Source organism: Cupressus sempervirens, chromosome 6 (assembly GCF_028749045.1).
Source record: "Cupressus sempervirens isolate cs-2001-9-10 chromosome 6, ASM2874904v1, whole genome shotgun sequence".
Taxonomy (NCBI): domain Eukaryota; kingdom Viridiplantae; phylum Streptophyta; class Pinopsida; order Cupressales; family Cupressaceae; genus Cupressus; species Cupressus sempervirens.
This window is the reverse complement of record NC_143123.1, coordinates 406,683,011-406,699,208: the sequence shown is the minus strand read 5'-3', so window position 1 is coordinate 406,699,208 and position 16,198 is coordinate 406,683,011. Positions and strand designations below refer to the sequence as shown.

At 34.4% G+C, this 16,198-nt stretch overlaps 1 protein-coding gene across 1 annotated transcript in view; it reads left to right on the top strand.

Moving 5' to 3' along the window:
- Positions 1 to 8,389, top strand: part of CARA (carbamoyl phosphate synthetase A) — a 99,888-nt gene extending 91,499 nt beyond the window's left edge. The window contains exons 3-10 of the mRNA XM_089788325.1: positions 6,117 to 6,205; positions 6,325 to 6,385; positions 6,608 to 6,675; positions 6,786 to 6,914; positions 7,029 to 7,138; positions 7,232 to 7,579; positions 7,755 to 7,920; positions 8,062 to 8,389. Coding sequence (XP_089644451.1) covers positions 6,117 to 6,205; positions 6,325 to 6,385; positions 6,608 to 6,675; positions 6,786 to 6,914; positions 7,029 to 7,138; positions 7,232 to 7,579; positions 7,755 to 7,920; positions 8,062 to 8,120 — 1,030 coding nt within the window. The 3' untranslated portion in view covers positions 8,121 to 8,389. The remainder of the gene's footprint in view (positions 1 to 6,116; positions 6,206 to 6,324; positions 6,386 to 6,607; positions 6,676 to 6,785; positions 6,915 to 7,028; positions 7,139 to 7,231; positions 7,580 to 7,754; positions 7,921 to 8,061) is intronic.
- Positions 8,390 to 16,198: the final 7,809 nt, after the last annotated feature.

The following is a 16,198-nucleotide window of genomic DNA, read 5'->3' as shown; positions in this document are numbered from 1 at the left end:
CCACATCTTGGGAATCGTTCATACAAGGGATAAGTGCCTGATCCAAACTTCAAAAATTCAATTGACTAATTCAAGAAGAATCAAGACTAATCATCAGGAAGATCAGAATAAATAATCTGGTGGAGAGATTCAAGTATTGAATACAAATTCACACAAGAAAGGGAAGAAAGGAAACTTTAAACGAAGGAAGGGAAAAGACAACAATAAACACTCATTCAAAAGAAAGGACATGTCTAAGGTGTAGTGCTATAGATGTGACAAGTATGGACATCTTGTCGTAAGTGCCCATAAAGACTCAAGAATCCAACCTCACTAGTAGAAGTCAAGGATACAAAAAGAATGGTATTCCATTAAGCATTATCAAGTGAATTAATAACTAGTAGAAATATTTGGGTCATTGATGGTGGAGCATCCTATCATATAACTGGATTCAAAGAACAATTGAATAGTCTCGAAGAGAATTCAAATGAAGAAGTCACTATTGGAGGTAACTCCACCGATCTTGTGAAAAGAATTGGGCACTGCACAATTTAATTAAAATCCAGAGTCTCCCTACAACTAATTGGAGTGCTATTTGTACTAGACATCAAAAGAAATCTAGTATTCATCTCATCTCTAGAAGACAAAGGGTGTCGAATCACCTTCTTGGATGGGAAAGTTCTTTCCTGGCCTAAGATCTCAAACATCAAGAATGCATATACAATAGGAGTTCATGATGGATGTTTGTACAAACTTTGTAGTGTTCAAACCCAAGCCTTTACCGATGATGTTTCCATTACAAAGGAAATATGACATAGAAGGTTAGGACATCTTCACTTCTGTGCCCTACCTTCCATAGAGAAAAGAAATTTGTTATAGGATTACCCAAATTAAACCCAGAACATGATGGAATATGTAAAGGTTGTGCCTTAGGTAAGAACTCCAAAGGGACTTTTCATTGTAGTGAGCATGAATCCAAAAATTTACTTGAACTTATTGACAAATTTGACATTGATTTATGTGGACCAATGACAATACCCTCCTTAGGGAGATTCTTGTACTATATTATTTTATTGATGACTACTTCAAGAAAACCTAGATTTATTTTCCAAAACTTAAAGAATCAAATGAAGTACTACGAAAATTCAAAGAATTTAAAGCCTTAGTTGAAAACATGATTGGGAAGAGAATCAAAACTCTAAGGTTAAATAATGGGGAGAGTATATGTATGAAAACTTTAAAGAATTTTGTAATACTATTGGGATTAAGGAGTATAATGTTCTGTATAACCCTCAACAAAATGTGATAGAAAAAAGGAAGAACATGACCATAACAGAAGTTGCTAAAGCTATGATGCATGATCGGAACCTTCATACCTCATTTTGGGAAGAGGCCTCTAATACGATAGTTTATATACAAACCATATGTCCTCACTTTAGTCTTGACAATTTAACTCCTGAAGAAGCTTTTATTGGAAACAAGCCTGACTTAAGTCACTTAAGAATGTTTGGGTGCCCAGTCTATATTAACATTCCTAAGGAGAACAGATCCAAAGTAGAGCCATCGAGAAAGATAGGGATATTTGTTGGGTATAGTGAATCATCTAATGCCTACAGAATATATGTTCCCAGTCAGAAAATAATTGGATTTAGCAAATATGTAACTTTTGAAGAAGACATCACGTTCAAAACATCTAAAAACATTAATGAGATAGATGATGAGTCTCCTCAAGACATGGAAGCCGAACTTGGTATTGAACTTTAGAGTGAGATACTTGTAGAACAATGAACCTATGAATACTACTCTTGAATATCTTGAACCTGCTAATAATAAAATAAGACCACTGTGGGCAAGGAAAATAATTGAAGAAGCAAGAAATTATGCTGCACACATTTAGAGAAAGCAAGAAACCAAGAGGTTACTCAAATTATGTCGCCTTTATGAGTGAACTCATTAAGTCTGAGCCTTCACACGTTGAGGAAGCACTAAAACATCAAGTTTGGAAGGATGCCATGATTGAAGAGTATCAATCCATTTTGAAGATCAATGTTTGGGACATTATACCTAGACCTAAAGGAAAATCAGATGTCTCATCTAGATGGCAATTTAAAATCAAACATACAACAAACGAAACTATTGAAAAACACAAAGCTAGAGATGTTGCTAGAGGTTTCTTCGAAAGGTAGGAATTGATTACGAAGAAACATTTTCCCTGATTGCTCAATACACTTTAGTAAGGACCATAATTGCTATCGCCACCTCAAAAGGATGGAAAATACACAAGATGGATGTAAAGAATGCATTTAGGAATGGCATCATTGAAGAGGAAGTATACCAAGAGCAACCTGAAGGTTTATTACTCATAAGAGTACTTCTCATGTTTGCAGGTTGAAGAAGGCTCTCTATGGCCTCAAACATGCCCCTAGAGCTTGGTATGAAAGAATCAATAGTTACTTGACCAAGTTAGGGTTCTCCAAAAACGAAGCAGATCCTAACCTCTACTTTAAGGTAACAAATGGTGATACGTTGATCCTTGTTATTTATGATGACGATTTACTAATCACCGGTGAATATCATCTCATCATGAAATGCAAACAAGATCGTGCTTCTAAATTTGATATGAAGGACCTGGGTCTCCTATATTACTTTTTGGGACTAGAAGTATGGCAAGAAGAAAATTGTATCATTCTAAATCAAGGTAAATACACTATTGATATTCTAAACAGATTTGGAGTAATGGACAACAAATCTACATAAACTAAAAGATACAACCTCTAAGTCAGAATTAGCCGATCCTACTCTCTATCGGCATATAATTTGATCCTTGATGTATTTGGTGAATATGAAGCTAGACATTGTTATGCTACAAGTCTCAGTCAGTTCATGTGTGAACCCAGGAAAATACATCTTGTAGTAGCAAAACATATCATAAGGTATCTATGTGGAACTATTGGACTAGGATTAAAATATGATCATGTAGATATATGTCTACATGGATATTTCAACTACAGATTGGGCTGACAGTGTTGTTGATGGAAAACCTACCTCAGGTTGTTGTTTCAGCTTAGGATCTGCCATTATATCTGTACTATCTTGAATTGCTATTCTACCGATTTTTCTCATAAACAGATTTCAACACATAATAGATAACTCATGCAAAACACACCAGTAATATAAACCAGCAAATAAACCAATAAATGTTCATTAAAATACCCCAAGTACATTATTGCATTATACATCAGCAACCCAATAACCAGATATCAAAATCCAATCTTCAATACAGCTACACAGTCAGATTGGAGAGAAACTATAAATGCATGTTTAATCTCAGATGTGAATCCACCGTAGATGATGAATTGGGGCTACGTCCAATCCACCAAAGAAAAACCTGAGGGTTTGTGTCCTTAGATCTTGAATAGAAGTTGAAGCTTCCTAATGTTCTCTAAAGAGAAACCAGAAAATGAATCTCAAATTCAAGCATACCGAAAATGAATGAGACTTCCTCTTTTATTGCTCAAACAGTGACTCTTCAACTCCCCAAGTGTCTTTCCTGTTTTTCCTTCTTTGTCCTCTTTTGACTCCCTCTATAATATTAAACTGACCTATTTTATAAATGTGTTTTAAACTCTCAGAAGTCAAATTTAGTATTATATGAATTTAACTTGGGAATTCCTAATGCCCCAAAAAGGGGACATTAAAAGTCCTCCCTCCAGATTGCTTGTCCTCAAGCAATCGATACTAGGATCCCAAATCAATATCTGAAACTCCGATGTGTCTGTAGGCTGCACAATTCTGATCATAAATCTCTGACTCTGTAACATCACAACATAATCCACAAGATGCAAGGCATATATCTTCTTAACACTTGGATCCCGAACCAACCTATCAATACGATCTTGGGTGTAGCAATTAATGATCGATGAACCTCCAACCTCCTGAATCAGCCGACTGAACAAATAGATACCCAATGCACTGCCCCTATGCAAGGATACCAACTCATCATGCCTCAAGATGTCATTGTCATAACTCTAGTCAGCATCAGGAAGGTCAACACTGTCACCGATATAATGCTGAACTGGAGAGGTAAACACCCCATATGAAATATGTTGCAACATGTGAGGTTCCTGCTCATCTATATGCAAGGCACTATGCAGACTTATTTTCGCTTCAACAGGGAACACAAGAACCTCATTGAATGCATTGGACAATATTATTTCTGATCTTTCAGCTTGTTCTTTATTCCACCATCCATAAAGCACAATAAGTTGCTTTGATGTATCACAAGAAAATATCTCGTTACCTCTATAAATGAGAATCATATGCATTACACTTTTGAGATCAAAGCAAGGTTGCTGTTAATCTCTTTCACATCTTTATGCTTAAGCAGATTTTACATATACACATTGCAACTATACACATATATATAGAACAAGTCACTATTGGTAAGTGGTATTACATAAGAAGTCACTATTGGAGCAAATGCAATCTTCAACAGAACAAGAGATTATTTTTCTACAATTCTTAAACATCCCTCCAAATGGTTTAAAGTGATGAGATCTTCTTCCTTGATTGTGATTCCAGATTAAGTTTGTTGCATAGCTCACAAAGTAAAGATGCCAAGTTGTCAAACTGATGTCATTTTAAAATCTGATAATTATGCTTCGAATTTCCCAAACAGGCTAACACCGTAGTGGGCATCCCTGTACTGATTTTTATTCTTTCTGGAAAATTTGTTTCCCAACTTAAGTGTTACCATGTAATGAAAGACAATCCCTGATAGGATTAGTTTTTAGATTTCAATGTTTGACTCTTCCATTGCATGTTACAACATTGAGATCAACAACCCTAAGAAGCATTGTAACAAACTATTTCCACATCAGAATCAACATTTTACTCCCAGCAGTAATGTGGAGGATTTCCAGTAGGACTCTCACTCATAACTAAAGCAACCCCTGTTTGCCACTGGAATTTCTGCACTTATTGTTTCACCAATTCAACTTCCTGACATTCTGTCAATCAGTTTGCTTGCTGTGAATTGTAACAGTGTATCAGTTTTGCAACTGATATATATATATTTTGATGCTTGAATGTACAAGCAGAAATATGACTTACATGCAAAAAGGACAGCATAACAGATATACAATTGCACTCTCTTATCACAATTCAATGTTAGACAATGACAAACAGTTGCTATGCACTGCAAGAAGTTACTCCCTTTTTTATCTGATCAATGGTTTGTAAAAAAAATACAATGGATCCTTTAATAAATCCCGATTTCCTTAATTCATTCAAAGCATTGAACAACTGTTATGACAGAGAATGACACAAGACTTTTTTCATCTGATAGTAAATTTGATTCCTTAATTTTAACTTTAGTGTATTTGATTATTGCTGGAAATAAACCACCTATATGAACTTAAACCCAGCGGATAGATAAACCGATACTGTTGTATTCTATTCCAGAGAAACATATCAGTCATAAAAAAAAACAGGAAGTAGAATAGTGCAACTTATGGCCCTTTTCTGCTCAATTCCTTGTCACTAAACACAGGAAGTCAATTGTTGATTTTCAGATTCTCACTGCTTTTACTGGAATTTCTCCAGTCAGTAAAAATGCTTATATATATATATATATATATATATATATATATATATATATATATATATATATATATATATATATATATATATATATATATATATAGACACACACTGTATCAACATTATAATATGGTATTCAGACTGGAAGGTTCTTGTTATACCTCATACCTTGGCATTTACAGCTGAGCTATTGGAGCTAGTTTCTTGCTACTCAGAACTTGCTCAACGAGAAGTGTTGTAAATTCAAAGAAAATGTATATAACATACGTTATTATTTGAGAATTTCAACTGCCCATGGACTTTAATTCCAAGGACATGTTTATTCATCTTTTAACATTTTAAATGATTGTTGTCTTGTTTGTCAATATTTTGGAACACTAACTAGGTATACAGTGATTGGGAACTACGATGCAGAAGTCGAGTGATCTTGTGAAAGTGCTAGCTTTAGCATGTGTAGCATTTAAACTTGTCATTTTATTGAAGAATCGTTCATTTATTTGATGAAATGAAAATTTACATGACATTTGTGATTGTAGATATCAAGAGATACTCACAGATCCAAGCTATGCTGGCCAATTTGTGCTGATGACTAATCCACATATTGGCAACACAGGTGTCAATATAGGTATGTTAGCTATCTTATACAAAGCCTTGCACCATGTTTATATGATATCTTAAAATCAGGAATTTACTGCGTGAACTTGTGTATTTATATTATACTGTTAAATGATGTCTGAAATGCAGCTGATGAAGAATCACAGGAATGTTTTCTAGCTGGATTGGTGATTCGTAACCTGAGCAATTGGTAAGTGATATTGCATGAACTTTAATTTATGCATCTCATTCAAGAAGCAAAACCCAAGTACATCATCTTATCCCATTATAAAGAATTGTTGTATTTATTAATGCATATACTGTTTATCTAAGTGGTAGTTTTATAAATGATACATGAAACTCAATAAATGTATTTTAGTGCATTATACCTTTTCTGATATATATTATACAATCCCTATATGTGTATTTCCAGTGTCTCAAACTGGAGATCAACAGAGTCCCTGCCAGAGTATTTAACAAAGAGGAATGTCATGGGCATATGTATGTTACGGCAGCATTTGCTGTTTTGAATTTTCAGAGGTTTTTTTCTAACAGTCACATGCAACAATGGTTGATCCTATTTCATTCTTAAATTAAATGTGATTTATTAGATGACGTGGACACTCGTGCAATCACTCGAAGATTAAGGGAGGTAGGAAGTCTTATAGGAGTTCTGAGCACTGATTCTTCAAAATCTGACGATGAACTTTTGATAATGGCTCACCAATGGGACATTATAGGTATGGAAAGAAAATTATATTTTACTACTTTTTTGTTCTGTATGTATTTTCTATGCTATTGAGGGTAGAAACTAGTTGTCCATATCTGTTGAACTTAAATGCTATGATGTGCAGGCAAGGATTTGATTCAAGATGTCACATGTACACAGCCATATGAGTGGAAAGATACAACAGGTGAAGAATGGAATTTTAACACAGATGGAAAGGTTTCTGACAAATTGCATGTGAGTGTTACCACTTCAAATTGACATAATTATTCCATATTTTATTCTTATAGTTATTGTGTCTTGATGGGATGTTTATGTCCTTTTACCCAGGTTGTTGCATATGACTTTGGGATAAAACATAATATCCTTAGACGGTTAGCTTCATATGGTTGCAAGATCACTGTTGTGCCTTGTAAATGGCCATCTTCAGAAGTCCTGAAGCTGAAGCCTGATGGTGTATTGTTCAGTAATGGTCCAGGCGACCCTTCTGCAGTACCTTATGCCGTAGAAAATGTTAAAAATGTGCTCGGTAAAGTTCCAGTATTTGGAATTTGCATGGGACATCAGCTTCTTGGCCAAGCATTAGGGGGTAAAACTTTCAAGATGAAATTTGGCCATCATGGAGGCAATCATCCCGTGCGAGATCTGCGGAGTGAAAGTGTTGTTATCAGTGCTCAAGTAACCCTTTAAACACATCAATCACTAGCTTATATGAAGAAAATCTCTTGACATGTAAAATAAAATTAACTGGTGAATTCTTTCACTTATGGCTTATGAGATATAACATCTTACTCAAGTCTAAACATGATACCCGGCTATAGTGACTGACAGAATATCACTGTTCTTCTGGCAGAATCACAACTATGCAGTTGATCCTGCTACACTTCCAGAAGGTGTAGAAGTGACACACATTAATCTAAATGATGGAACTTGTGCTGGTCTAGCATTCCCTGCATTGAAAGCAATGTCTCTCCAGTACCACCCGGAATCATCTCCTGGTCCTCATGACTCTGATCCTTGTAAGAGATGCTTTCATTATCTTATGAATATCAATATGGTTTGAATATTGTTAGCTTATCTGACAAGGGTAGATAAAAAGCAGTTTTATTTTGTTTGATGCCTTTTCACAGTTGAAACTAATTCTTTGTATGTTTTTACAGCATTTTTCGAGTTTGTACAATTGATGCAGGAAAACAAGCAGACTCCTGTGATCAGTTAATGACTTTCAGTGGTTCATGATTTTTGCATGAGCGACCTATATATATATTTCTAATAATGTATTGTTCACTTTTACATTTCAAAATACAGATGAATCTGGATTGCAAGGGCATCTGTTATAAAATTCAAGTCAAAAGGGGGAAATGAATGAAAAACAATTAATTTCCTCTGTACCTCAAGAACGATTGAAGTTCCTCTTGAAGAAAAAACATGAATTGCAAGTATGCTTAATCCTTTATTTCATAAATGATGTGTCCGAGTTGGCTGCAATTGTGTTTTTATATGGAGCTCACCATTTTTGTAACATCCACATGGATTTTGCTGTTGTACACAGGAATGCATCCCAACTCCCTTAAATCCTCATTCCTGACCGCTGAGGTGTTTCTGGGACTAAGGGACGTTAGAGGATGTCCCCTAGCCCCCCAACCCCCCTCCCCCACCCCAAAGTTTAGAAATTGCATAAATGTCCCCAAAAATACGTCCCTAAAATTGGGGATGGCAGGAAATGCATAGAGGATGCCTAGCTGTCCCTAAGGTAGCTGGGAGGCAGCTGGGATGCCTCAGATGTCCCTCAACTGTCCAGGGGATGGCCAGGCAATTCTTGCAAAAGAACAATTTTTCATTATGTTTCAAAAATTTCACTTGAAACATTAAAAAAACTCTTAATATATGATGACTACATTATAACAGAAGCAATTAACATATCACGGTTTCTGACTACATTATAACAGAAGCAATTAACATATCACAGTTTCTCTCTTCTCATGCTTTCATTCCCTAATGATGGATCATAGAGTTTGACCTGAAATATTGGCATGAAAGATCTGCAGTCAAATCCAGAAAAATTAATTAGTTGTATAACCACAATTAACTTAATGATGAAAGTAGTGACAGCAACAACTGTTGTGTGACAGCAATAAATTTATCATGACTCAGATTTATAGCATATAAGTTATATAACAGTTGATTGTTAGCAGTACATTAATAATTTGGATATCTAATTTAATTGTTCAAAAGAATCTCAAACTTCAAAATTATTCATATGGTATTAGAGTTGGTTATTATTGTCAGTTGCTAAAGACAGTAAAGGTGCATTTGCCATGGTCTGGTGCAGTGTGGGATAGTTGACAAGAATGAATAAACAACTGAATAAACAACTTCCTTTTGGCATCCAGGCTTCTGCAGACATTATCCGACATCAGTCTAACATTGTCATGTTATGTTGCTGCTGTATAACTTGTAGAAATCTCTCTCTCTCTCTCTCTCTCTCTCTCTCTCTCTCTCTCTCTCTCTCTCTCTCTCGATATTGCCATCCCTGTCGTCATCAAAATATTTTCTCAGACATTCTATCCCCAAAATGCATCCCCTGCCATCTCACGATCCTTGTCCTGGAAATACCATGGAACATAGATTTGACCCTGTACCCTGACTCTGTATGATGTGATGATAGACAGATGTTAGTATGGGTTGGTTTGAGTCGCTTTCCATGCTGTTGGAGGTTTTGCATCTGAATCAGTTTATAGTTGTGAACTATTATTGTTACACATGTTTATTTCTACTGTCAGTTAACCTTTGGCCAAGATTTATTTCTCTTGCATGTGACAATTTCTGCTTTGCATCCTTGAGCTGAGGATTGAACTGATTTAGCAGTAATACTTGGATATTGACAGAAACATTTTCCCAGCAGCAAAGCTATGGTATAAACCTAAATAATTTGTGGTGTCGACCTCACTGGCTAAACCCTTATGTTGTATTATGCTCATGTATTTTTACTTGTTCCAAATCTCTAACTCTTAAAGTGCCCACTTCATGTGTTCATCGCCTCTGGTTATTTGGCCCCATTACAGTGCTTCTTTGAATCAGTGAGTCCCATTAGTTGATGACTATCCCACTTGTCATTGGTGCACTACTGATATGTCCATGCCTGATTATTTCCTATTTGTGATACAATGTCGGTACGTCATTGGTCAGGTTTCTGACCCCTTTGCCTGTGGTTAAAAACATGTGCACATGGCTTAGTCAAGAGTGTTCAGTATGCCTTATTATGAACTTGCTGGTCCTGCCATATCTCAGCGTAGTTTCAAACATGCAGAATCTACTTATTGCATTGCACCTATTCTTCCCATTGACAAGGCCCCATCAAGACAAAAGCCTTGCTCCCCATAGCATGATGATTTTACATGTGACTCCCACTTTAGGGGTCCCATAGGCTGCTTTGGCCTTGCAGACATCATTAAAATCTTTCATTTATATGTAATTGAGAAACAAGCAGAAACATTTAATCTCCCTGCTAAGGTAATTGAGAAACAAGCAGAAACATTTAATCTCCCTGCGAAGGAACTAAGTGACGCCCAAAGTATGGTAAAGGAACTTGATTTGGCGGTTTGATAAAATGAAGGTAGGCATATTACATGATAGAGGTTATCTTTTACTGCCTACGTAGTATATTGCATGTACTATATCCCTTCACACACTAAGTAGGGCACTAAATTTTGGAGTATATTTGACAGTGCAAAGCAAGCCGTTTTTGTTTCAGTTCTCATCCAAAGTTTGAAACCATAAAATACGGATATTATTCTTAAGAATAGCAAGCCTAAAGTATATCAAAACACGTTGGAGCTTGGAGCTAGGAGGATAATTGATTATAAGAGCGGTAGAAGACATCTATATTGAAAAACTAGCCACTCTTTTATCAACACAACCATGTCGACTGAAGTTATAGGAAGAAAATGCAAAGCTTGTGAATGAGTTTAGAAGGGAAATAACCACCTTTAGAAATAGGAAGAAAATGCAAAGCTTGTGAATGAGTTTAGAAGGGAAATAACCACCTTTAGAAAAAGTCAGGTTTTAATTTGTGGGTTCCTGATATTCCAAAAAATGAAGATGCATTTTCGAAAGACTAATGAATTAGAAGAGCAGCTTTAGTGGTCTTGGAAATCAATCCAAAGAGACATTTATGATATACAAAGGTTGATATTTAAAAATAAATAACATGTTTCAAAGAGAGTTTAAAATTGTCAAGGGTTGACAAAGATGAATGGGAATCCCAGAATATAGATAGAAGACTTGGTTAGTCAAAGGTGCATAATAAATAGTTTTCAAGGATCCTAATTGTAAAATTAATTTCTAGGAGCCTCCAATATGAACTAGATAACCCTATTTGGATTTCTTTAATTTTTTTGAGGCCTAATGTCTCTATTAAATGAGCTGCATAATAAATCTTCATATAGAAAATGAAATTTCCGAGTGTATCCTCTCTATTAGATTCAAATTATAAAATAAGCACCTTTGGATTTGCAAAAAGAGGGGTAAAAATTTATTAAGACAGAAAGGAATACAACAAGGAGAGCTCAACAAGGAGCTCGATCCTGAGCAACAGGATCATCAAATTCTTGCACCATCTCAAAGGACAGTTGCCACCTTTGGATTTGGAAAAGTCAGGTCAACTCAATATTTTCATGTTTTATTAAACTTTCCTTGAAGAGTAAGGTTGATTCCTCTTTTTGTAACATGGAATTTTATGAAGTTCTTAAATAGGGGGTAGTTTTGTGAAAGATGTAAGGGTGGAGGAAGATGCTAGGTATGGCTCGTGAAGGAAAATTATGAAGAATGAGTAAAGAAATATATATGAAAATACAAACTATTTTTAGTATTATTTTTATGATTTGTATCAAATGATGAGCTATTTTAATTAAATTTGTCTTCACAGAATGTTATTACTTTCAATTAATGACAAATATATTTTGACTGACAAATAAGTCCTATAGAATGAGTAAACTATAAACCTACCAATATAGCATTGTAGAAATGGATAATCGTACAAGTGAAAACATTGATACATGTCAAGAACATTGGGATATATTTGAGTAGTTTATGCGTTGGCGAGGATTGATAGGAATATTGGGATACATTTGAGTACTAATAAACTACGATATCACATGAGAGGGGAACAATATAGTTTGATGGCATATCTAATATTTAGAAATGAGTTTTTATCAATATAGTCATTGTAGAAATGGATAATCGTACAAGTGAAAACATTGGTACATGTCAAGAACATAGGGATATATTCGAGTAGTTTATACATTGGCAAGGATTGATAGGAATATTGGGATACATTTGAGTACTAATAAACTGCGATATCACATGGGAGGGGAACAATATAGTTTGATGTCACTTCTAATATTTAGAAATGAGTTCTATTGTTAAGTAGGTAGTCATTAAGTTAATGACTAAGTGCTCATCCTATATAAGGAGAAGAAACTTGTTCATTCAAAATACATCATTTCTTTTGATGAATTTCCTTAGAAGAATTACTAGTGGCATACAATGGAAGGGTATTAGAGTTATTTGTGATTTATGCATGGTAATATTTAAGTTTATAAGGGGTGCAAATGTTACTAGTATGAAATAATACTTTATATGATGGTGTGAATGATTTGATTCTTTTCTATAGCAACATGTTTGGTTATAAGTGATCATAATTATGGTCTGGGCATGTGAAGCTTTCAAACCTCACTCAGAGGTACTAGAAAAATTCATTTTATATCATGAAGATGAATGAGTTGAATGGGGAGGTGATCTAAATTAATACATCCTCAAAGTATAAAAGATAGATTCCAATTCAATGCAACTTCTCATCTCTTTACATTGATAGTACTATAGAAACAACTTCAATACATTTCTTGTTAGCAATGTTGGTAAAGTGTAAGTTTTGTCCTTTTAGTTTACCTCGTTATTCAAGATTCAAATTTGCTTTGGTGTTAATGAAAATAATGATGAATATCGCCTTTTTCTAGGCTGTGTCCTTAAGCTTATTCTTTCTTAGGTAACTAATTGATGCTGACTGGGAAGATTGGATCCAAAAAATACTTTTAGAATTGCTGATTGCATAACATCTCTCATTGTAAAAAAGTTGACAAGTGGCAATCGTCTAATTGAAATGAAAATAGCCACTCTTCTATAAGGAGAATGTACATATTTGTGTAAAAATTTGATTAGAAGATCTATGAGAAATGTAAGAAACCTCTTTTTTATAAAACCTCTTTTGATATTCACTATATGACATGCTTTTATCTTAATGATTCAAAGTGTTTTCAGTAATCGCTTCAAGAACTATTCATCAATGAACATATATCTCTCCATGCTAATGTCATGTTAGTGTTACAGGTATGCCATAAAATTTTATGTTTAAGATTTCATCTTAATAGGAAACTTATTTGATGTAGCATATGGAGCAATTGTTGCAAGCAAAAGATTTCTAAGTACAATTTGAATAATTTATGTAAATTCTTAGTCATGACATACATTTTTGTAGTATTGTGTACTTCATAGCCACACTTCTACATTTGAAAATCTCTTTATTATCTTTTTTATAACTAACACAAAGGAGATAATGACATCTAAATGGGGTTGTAATCATGTTTGAGAGATTTAACTATAATGGTAGATAGTTTTAGAAGCTATCAAAATACAATGTTGGTAAAGTGTACAGGTAATCATGTTTGAGAGCTTTAACTATAATGGTAAATAGTTTCTTAATTTTAATTTATTAATATAGTTGCAATGGATGCAAAAGTTACAATCATCACATCATTGTATGCTAATTTCCTACTACCAATACTATCACTATTGTGTTATTGTCTCAAATTGTTTGTTTTAATGACTTACACACATGATGCATTTGAGGCTTGCATTTCCTCTAGACATTTGAAGAGTATATTGGTTTCCAAATGACGAATGAAGGATGGGATGGAAACTTGTTGTGCTATGCTTGTTCAATGTCTAAATATTTGTGTTGATCATCAAAATGATATCAAGGTATCTTCATGCACTCCAATGGAGTGTTGCATTGATCCACATTCTATGGCAACTCTAAAAGCACTTGATGTTATAGGGAAGATTTTGCAATTTCAATTATAATAGTGGCAAGCACATGATTACTTAAAGTATTTATCTTGATCTTATTCTAGAAGAGGTAAAAATTCTTTGTTGTCAATACTAGAATAATACCTATTTAGAGTGGATATTTTTCTAGTATAATAGATAGAGAGTTCAAATGCTAACATTAAATGAGGAGGCTTGGCTTTTCAATAAGAGTTGCACACAATACATTCCCTTGTTTGTTTATGAACCATAATCAGGAGTTGGGACATCCTAAATTTATGCTCGATTGCTTTATTATTCTTGTCATTGCAAATGCTTTTTTGAAGTGTCAAGAATTACCGTCTAGTATTTTTTTTTTTATGGATGCATTCAAGGACAATATTTTCCTACTAGTTGCCATTCAATTTTCCAAAAAATATTATCACTATCTAGAAATAATAAGTCTAAGGTAATGGGACACATTGGGAAATATGATTTATTTAATATTTATATAGTTGTACTTCAATTTACAATCTTTGGGAAGATAAATATTAAGTTCAATTGATATTTTACTATGGCCTACTTAGCAGGGGCATTTGAATATTTATAAAATCTTTGAAATTATTTTATTAAAAATTATTGATCCCATATGACATGGCACATTGATGACTATCATTAAGTTACAACAAATGTCATAAACAATTTTTGTCTAGCATTATGGAGTAGCCTTTTAAGCATGACATTAGATTTCCAGTGCTAATTTTGGACCCAATTCTTATTAAAGGTTTATGTGATGTGAGCTATATGTGATGCAAGTGTGAACTTAGTTGATTTGAGGAGCTGTAGACAATAGTACACTAATTGTATATTATGTGGTGGTTTCTACTTTATCAATCATATACCGGCTATAAGCCTGTTGGTAGTGGGCCTTTCCTCATCAACAAAATCCTTATTGCATTTATGGGATGTAGCTACTTTGGTAGTGAAGCCTACTGATAATACACCCTTCTTATTGCAACAATCGTTTTAGAAATTTATCCTTTTTTATACAAAGTCATTATAACCGGTGTCACACTAACATGTGTTTTTCATTTCACGAGAATTAGTTTTTGGGTTTTCCACATAAATCTTGGTGTTGATCATGGTGATGTCTCTGTTCTTTCATGCTCATCTTTTCTATGATATTTTACTATACTATAACTGGAAAATCTTAAGTGATTGTTGTAGATTGTTAAGTATTAACTGATAGATCTCAAGTGATGGTTGTGTATTGTTAAGTATTGATTACTAGATCAAAAGTTTTATAAATGTGTGGCAATAGCTCATTCATCACTCATTTATTTGACCTATTCAACAATTGGCATTCAACCTTGGTTCCTCAATGTTGAGATTAATGTCTTGAGGCAGGTTTGATGGTTCACAAATTGAATATCCCCATGTTTGATCAATCAAACTAAATTTTATGGAAAGATTAGATAAAATTTTACCTCGTAAAGGTGTTTGCATAAGTGTCTTGAATACTAATCGATAGATAGACCAATAAACTTAGTTATCAAAGATGTTGTCATTGATGTCAACACATACAAAGAAACCAAGACCAGTAGAGAGGAAAAAATTACAAAACACATTTATGCGTGACTCTAGTTCACAAGGGTGATTAGAGAAAAGAAGAAGTGTGGGCCCAACGGTCTTGATGATAAAGGTGATCCACTTAGACAAAGCATGCTAAATGAAGTCTATGTATGCAGAAGGATGCCAAGTAGAAGGGAAAGAAGATAGACCAGTGAGTTGGTTTAGCCATGTCAACAAGGTGTGGAGCAAGATACATGTGACTACCTAGTCATGTAGAGGGTAGGAGTGCACTCAACGTCACATTTAATGGTGATGAGAGAATAGATCGAGGAGCAGTCAAAATAATTTAAATTTGAATTCTTTCCAACCAGAGCAAGACATCAAGGACACATGACATCTGTGACTTCTGTATGAACACACTACATCTAACAAGAGTGGTGCACTACTGCAATGAGAAGATGAGCTAGTATTAGGGGTGAGAATTCAAATTTTGAATTCATAGATTAGAGCTTCCAAGTGACATTGGAAGAAAGTATAAAAGGAGGTAGAGTTGAAAGAGCAAAGGGTAGATTGCTAAGTGATTAGCCAAAGAGCTAGAAAAGCTAAGGTAAGAGGAATCTCAAGGTGTGGAGGAGAGTGACA